This window comes from Sinocyclocheilus anshuiensis, unplaced genomic scaffold, assembly GCF_001515605.1.
Source record: "Sinocyclocheilus anshuiensis isolate Anshui unplaced genomic scaffold, SAMN03320099.WGS_v1.1 scaffold246, whole genome shotgun sequence".
In the NCBI taxonomy this organism is placed as follows: domain Eukaryota; kingdom Metazoa; phylum Chordata; class Actinopteri; order Cypriniformes; family Cyprinidae; genus Sinocyclocheilus; species Sinocyclocheilus anshuiensis.
This window is the reverse complement of record NW_015542356.1, coordinates 3,293,883-3,300,706: the sequence shown is the minus strand read 5'-3', so window position 1 is coordinate 3,300,706 and position 6,824 is coordinate 3,293,883. Positions and strand designations below refer to the sequence as shown.

General features: G+C 35.1%; 1 protein-coding gene across 1 annotated transcript in view; it reads right to left on the bottom strand.

The window, feature by feature from the left end:
* LOC107691814 (rab effector Noc2-like) overlaps positions 1–6,824 on the bottom strand; it is a 22,787-nt gene that overhangs the window by 329 nt on the left and 15,634 nt on the right. The window contains exon 5 of the mRNA XM_016490620.1: positions 4,739–4,825. Within this exon, the coding sequence (XP_016346106.1) occupies positions 4,739–4,825 (87 nt within the window). The remainder of the gene's footprint in view (positions 1–4,738; positions 4,826–6,824) is intronic.

The following is a 6,824-nucleotide window of genomic DNA, read 5'->3' as shown; positions in this document are numbered from 1 at the left end:
GAGGATTTTCCAAGGACCCCCTAATATTTATAACAGTGTTTAAGGCTAAAGTTTAATGTGGGTAGAAGGAATGAACATAATATGATTGTTTTATTGGTGCAAATGGTCCCCATTGTATATGTACTTCTTAATACTACAGCATAATATAATTAAATTTACAATATTTTCCGGAAAGTTGCACCAGGGTGAAGAAAACAAAACAAAACAAAACATAACTTGCATCGGTGCATAAGTCACATTTTACTGTTACTTTCAGAAATAATTTAAATAATGAATAGGTCTAAGTAAAAATTAATGTTAGGAAAAAACATTATAAACACTAACATGAATTTTACTTCGCCTCACTCCAAATCATTTAAATTTAGTGGAATTCATAACAGAACAAAAATAAATGCTGAAAAACACAAGATAGTCTTCGTTCATTTTAACCAATAAGAAATGGATTGCAGCTTTTACAACTTTATTCTCACATTTATAGTTCATTTGAGGCCGTTTTTGGCGTTATTTTACTGGCAAATGTCGAGAGTGCATTATTGTAATACGAGAGGGCGCCAGCACAAATCTCTCTTGCAGTGGGCTTGATCTCCCATATAGTGATCATGGCTCTGCACTCTCTCAGATATTAAGTGTTTTATAAAAAATAAATAAAAAATGCTTGTATTTTTTAATGTGACGGTGAGGAAATTTTCCCACCGGTTAATCAACGTGTGACAACACCGGTAATACCGGTATCACTGCGGGGGAGGGGGCGTTCCCTCTTTTCCTCGTTTTCCTTCACTTTTAAATAGCTTGTAAAAGCACGTGCACTTTTGATTTAGCGGCAGTTAGGCATCAGTTGCTTGAATGCAACAACAAAATACAACGTCAAACTCACTTGTCCATTGGCGCCGATCCCGTGGGTGCTCGAGCCCCTGAAAAACAAGAGATAGTCTCCTTTCATTTTAACCAATAAGAAATGGATTGCAGCTTTTACAACTTTATTCTCACATTTATAGTTCATTTGAGGCCGTTTTTGGCGTTATTTTACTGGCAAATGTCGAGAGTGCATTATTGTAATACGAGAGGGCGCCAGCACAAATCTCTCTTGCAGTGGGCTTGATCTCCCATATAGTGATCATGGCTCTGCACTCTCTCAGATATTAAGTGTTTTATAAAAAATAAATAAAAAATGCTTGTATTTTTTAATGCAAAAAACAGTGTTTGGAAAAACACCACAGAATGCCGATGCTCACGCTGACTGGCAAAACCTACATATTGTACAACAGACAAGTTAAATTGAGTCACCAAATACCTTTTGTATGTTTAGTTGTCTCATTTATTTTGCTGATGATGAGGCTGTGATGTCAAGTTGCAATGCTAGAGCTGATATGTTGTGTGCGCGCGGGAGGCGCCAGCGTGAACACTTTGGATTCCTTATATCAGCGAAAAAATGTGATATCCGTCAGATAAGAGCAAGACAGCATTCAAAACGGTCTATTTTTATTAGTGTACCTTCAAAATGACCGTGAAACATTGTGCTTTTGTAAAATAAAGAAAACAAACAAAATGCGCTTTCCATCTTGGTCTCTGTGAACTTCTTACTAAAATTAAGAAAAACTCAGCAATACTTTCTACTTGTCAAACAGACATGAGAAATATATTTAGCTATATAAACCTTGAAGTGCCCGCTTTTAAGTGTTTACTCTTTGCTTATTTGACATTAATGCATTAAATAAGTCACGGTGGAATATAAATTATAGCATGTTTCAGAAGATAAAAAAACACAAATTATTTTGCAGACCCCCTGGCTTTGCGTCACGGACCCCCAAGGGACCCCAGTTTGAAAACCCCTGGTCATGTAGTGCTACATCATGTAGTGCAGGAGTCTCCAACCTTTTTGTGAGTGAGGGCTCCCAGAAGGGATAAAATAGTCTCAAGGGCTACTTGTTTAATATACTCCAATATATATATAAACCATTAATAAACATTAATGATTTCTCACAAGCATTTAAAATTTTTTATCAATCCAGGAAAATATTCCAGATAAATTTATAAAAATAGGCTATCATACAATATTGATATTTATCATGATATTCATTTACCATTAATGGTGAAGGAAATACTTTCCACATGTTTGTTAGACCTTGACAATGAAGGTAAACTTTGTTCACAATTAAATTCCACAGAGGAGCTACGTTTTAATTTAGGGCCCAATGAAATGCATTTTATTTTTCCCAAAATTCTGTTTTCCATTTGATTTCTTATGGATTCCATGTTTTATGATTCAGTACAAATTTATCGTAAAAAATGGTGTCTAGTGAAATGAATGAATAAAACTTTAACTATTTAATTAATCCTTTAAAATGTAATCAAATGAAAATCAATTGCAAAACATTGCATTTTTTATTTTATTTTATCAGACATGATGCTGCACAACAGAACTATAAATTAATAATAAAAAATAACTTGGTTGTATGATATTCCTTAAAAATAGTAATATTATTATTATTATTGTCGTGAAGGTCTTTCAGTTTTAGTTTCAGCGTGTATTGGACGGTACTTTTTCTCAAATGAAACTGCATAAAGCTGGTGAAGTGACTCAGAGCAGCTCTGAAGATGAAGTGCATTCAGCAAGTCACGCGTGCTTGAGTTTGTGTATCAAATGAAACTACTCCACGCATTCACACAGACACACAGAACATGCAGACTTATTAGCGACATGCACTGACTGGTTGCTGTAACATTTATTTCTGTTGTGTGATAGGATGTTAGATTAATCCATATCAAGTAAAAATGTCCAGAGCTTATCATTATTAACATAAATTTGATCAATCTCGATATGATATCATTTATCGCCCGGCGCTAATTTAAGCTATTTATAGAACGTGCTTGGCGGGCGACTCAAGAGACTCCATGCGGGCTACCAGGTGCCCACGGGCACCACGTTGGTGACCACTGATGTAGTGTATGAATGCACTCTCTGGGTGTGTTTTTGTTTGGTTTTTGCAATATACTTGTTAATGTCAAATCGCATATCCTTTAAACAACAATTACAATATTATTGTAGACAATATATCGAGTCCAGAGCTGTTTTGGACCCCACTGACTTTCACTGTATATTACATATTTCACTGTATATATTTTTCAAAATATCTCATCATATAGGTTTGGAAAGACATGAGGGTGCTTGAATTGACCATTTTCATTTTGGGGTGAACTATCATGTACTAACACTGCTATTAATACTAGTAGTTTCAGAATTTCGATGAACAACGTTTGAAAATGTAAGCAAAGCCTGAGGTGACACGAACAGGAAGGAGTCATGTCTCTCAAAGAAAAAAAAACGTATAAAGAAAAGTAGAAAATGTCTCAATTGCAAACCTTGAGCGCTCCTCTAACAGGAAGAGCAGCGACGGAAGTGTCAAAACTGTCTCCAAATCCAGTAAGAAACAGTCATTTTGACAACAAGCCTCTATTATCCGCCTAACCCATGATAAGACAGTTTGCCAGCAGCTGTCTTGCTCATGGAGCCTCTATCACCTTTTCCAGCTCTGGGTTGGAAATAGGGCCCATTTTATTCACAGCAGTGCATCAAAAACTCCAGTTGTGTTGAACTGAAAATGAATGGCACAATATGTTTTATAGTTCCATATAAAGGAAACCCTTCATGGAATATTCAATATTTGTGAAAACTGCAATATAGCATCATGCTCTACATTCCTTCAAAGCCTCAGACAGAGATAACAACCATACAATTGAATTGTGGTTCTATAATTTAAGCTTGAATCAGCTATTTGCATTTATTGATTTTTAATATACTCAACATTATCATACTACATGTTTCAGGCTGCATTACAGTCTGTCTGCGGTTTTGAACTGTCTGAGGTTGGGAGGCTAAATGATTCCTCTTTCATCTCCTCCTTTCATGATGACCCTGAACCTTACACACACACACACACACACTCACAAACTCCAATCAACAAAGAGGCAGCAATTTCATTTCTCCACAAGCTTGAAGGCGAAGCGCTAGCCTTCTGAAAAGAGATGAGATTTTCTTATTAATGTACAACAGTACATCATCAGTCTGACCACAAACAATACGGCCTGATTCACCTTACTGTGACTACTCATTACTTATCCCATTATTGGTGTCATACGCTTTGTCAACCATAATTTTCACTTGTGTTGAAAGTCATCATGACGTAGGAACATAAGCTGATAAAAATAGGCTTCAAAAAGCACGAGTAATGAAACCAAACTGATGCAAAAGAACTTCAGGTTATTCTGGAAAATAACTGCTTGCTTGGAGAGTAAGAAACCATTTGATTAATATGTCAAAGAATGTGAAGCCACAAACCTGGCAAATTTTGCCATTTTCAGTGATTAGTTCTTCCTCATACCCTCTCATTATTTCAAGCCGGTACATTTTAAACACAATTTAGTTTCCTGGCGGACTGATAAAAACCTGTGCACCTGGAGTCCAGAGTTGAAGCGCAGCCAGGAAGTCTGATAGGACTTTGAGATTTTCAGTTTTGTTTGCAATATGCATCAGATGGTCAGTGAACAGAATGTGGGCAGACTGTAGGTAGTCTGTCAGAGACTGTGTTGGTTATCAGTATAGAAATAAGATCCTCTGGAACTAGATTTCTTATTCTATTATTAGTATTCCTCCCCTGAGCTTTCACATCTGAACAAAAACTAATTCAAAAGCACAAATGGGGTTGTTTAGCTTGAAGGTAAAACATGCATGGCACTCTACCTCTCTCCGTTCGCTGCAGATCTTGCAAAGCCACTGAGCCCTTTTTTGACTGCCTGCAGTCTCAATTCCACATTTGGTGCACACCTTCTGCAACACAAACATGCATACCATTAGAACAAGTCAAACAAACACACAACCTGATAACTACTGTAACTAATGTATTAAAAATACACACATATACACACACATTGATAAATTCATACATATAATTATAAGAAACATGTCATATATATTTATTTATATAAAAAGTGTTATAATGTGATATTCTGCTATAATTATAAATGTGTTTATGATTTAACAGTTTCATCTTTCATCCAGTGAAAGGTCAGCTTTTTTGCTCAAAACAACAGAGAAAGTGTACCACAATCTGTGCACCACCACTGTTATTTAAGGTTTTATTTTTTATTATTATTATTATAATTTTTTTAAGTTTACCAGCAAGATGATTGGAAACACAATTTTGTGTGGATGCAGAAACACATCCACCCTGCAATCGTGCTGATTGTAAAAAGCATCATCCCTCTTCACACTAAAATATATGAAATTACAGCTGGAGATATTAGTATGGACTCTGATGGCTTGGTTTTTAGGAAACAATTTGAAGGTGAGGGCTGGGATACACTGTTGTAATAAGAAAAGAGAAAGAACCTTTAATCAGGCTTTATGTAATAGAAGTCAAACACTAGACTGAAGTGCCAGTAATTTAGTTTTAGCAGAACTTCCATATACTTAAATTGCTTTGAGATGGAGTAAGCGAGAGAAGAACAGAGAGAATGTGAGCGAGAGGGCACAAAGAAATCTCTTCAATTTCCGTTAAATACTTCTAAAGATCCCTCTGTGAGTGAGAGCCACCTCTAAAGCTGCTGTAAGCGGTGTAATACCACGCATAAAATGTCCCTACTGCTTGACAGATATCACTAAAATGGGTGTCTTGAGAAATCACACTTCACTCTGTGACAGCTCCAATCTCTCTAAATGGAAAAAAATGAATCTGATTGCAGCTTGCATGTCCTAGCCAATCAGAAAGCTTGGAAGCAGCCTTTTGTCAACTTAGACCAATGGCATGAGTTTAGAACGGGACTTTTTTTTTGGTCTTAACAAGAATGAAAACTGTTGTGAAAGAATTCAAACTTTTATGAAAAATGTTGTGAATTAAAGTTGTTCTGAAACAGTTACTCTTATGAATCTAATACTGACAATTATTTTAACGGCAGATAGATAAGCATGCAATGGCTGATAATAAAATCCAATATAATTTTGTCAAAATAAGTTAAATAAAACAAAAAAATAAAATAAATTATTAAAAAAAACTGAATTTAGGCATCACAACATTAGAGATGTACAGTACAAAAAAACAGATATTCATTTTGAGATTTTTATTATGCGTTTGTTTAGGGACCAATTCTCATTAAGTAGTTGCTTATTAGCATGCATATTACTAGCATATTGGCTTTTTATTAGTGCTTAAAGGACACATATTAATGCCTTACTCTGCAGAACCGTGTTTTAGATCCCTTAATCCTAACCCCACACCCAAATTTAACAACTACCTTACTAGCTATTAAAACTAAGCAACAATTTAGGAGTTTACTGAGGCAACAGTCTTAAAGTTAGTTAATACTGAAAATTTGTCCCTAAACTAAAAAGTTACCAATTAAAAAAATAAAAATAATGATGATAATAATAATAATAATAATAATATGAGATGATAACGAATATGGTACAGATATACTGTGCTTCTTTAGAATCATGGGTTTAACATTTAATTTTGGCATTTATCTAATTGATTTCTGCCTCTTAACTTTTCAAAACAACTGGATTTATGATTTTCACCTTAGGGATGATAAAACTTCTGATAATCAGCCTAGCAACAACCTATCAACCATCCAAACCAGAATAGCAAACTAGCTAAAAACCACTCCATAGACAAAGTGATTTCCAGTACATTTTTTCTACAAATCTGGTAATTTCAGCAATAACTGACTCTCGGATTCCATATGGTATATGATGAACACAGTCTATTACACAAATGGTCACATATTGTCTGAACACAGAGGCATTACCAATCTAATTAGGGATTTTTTTT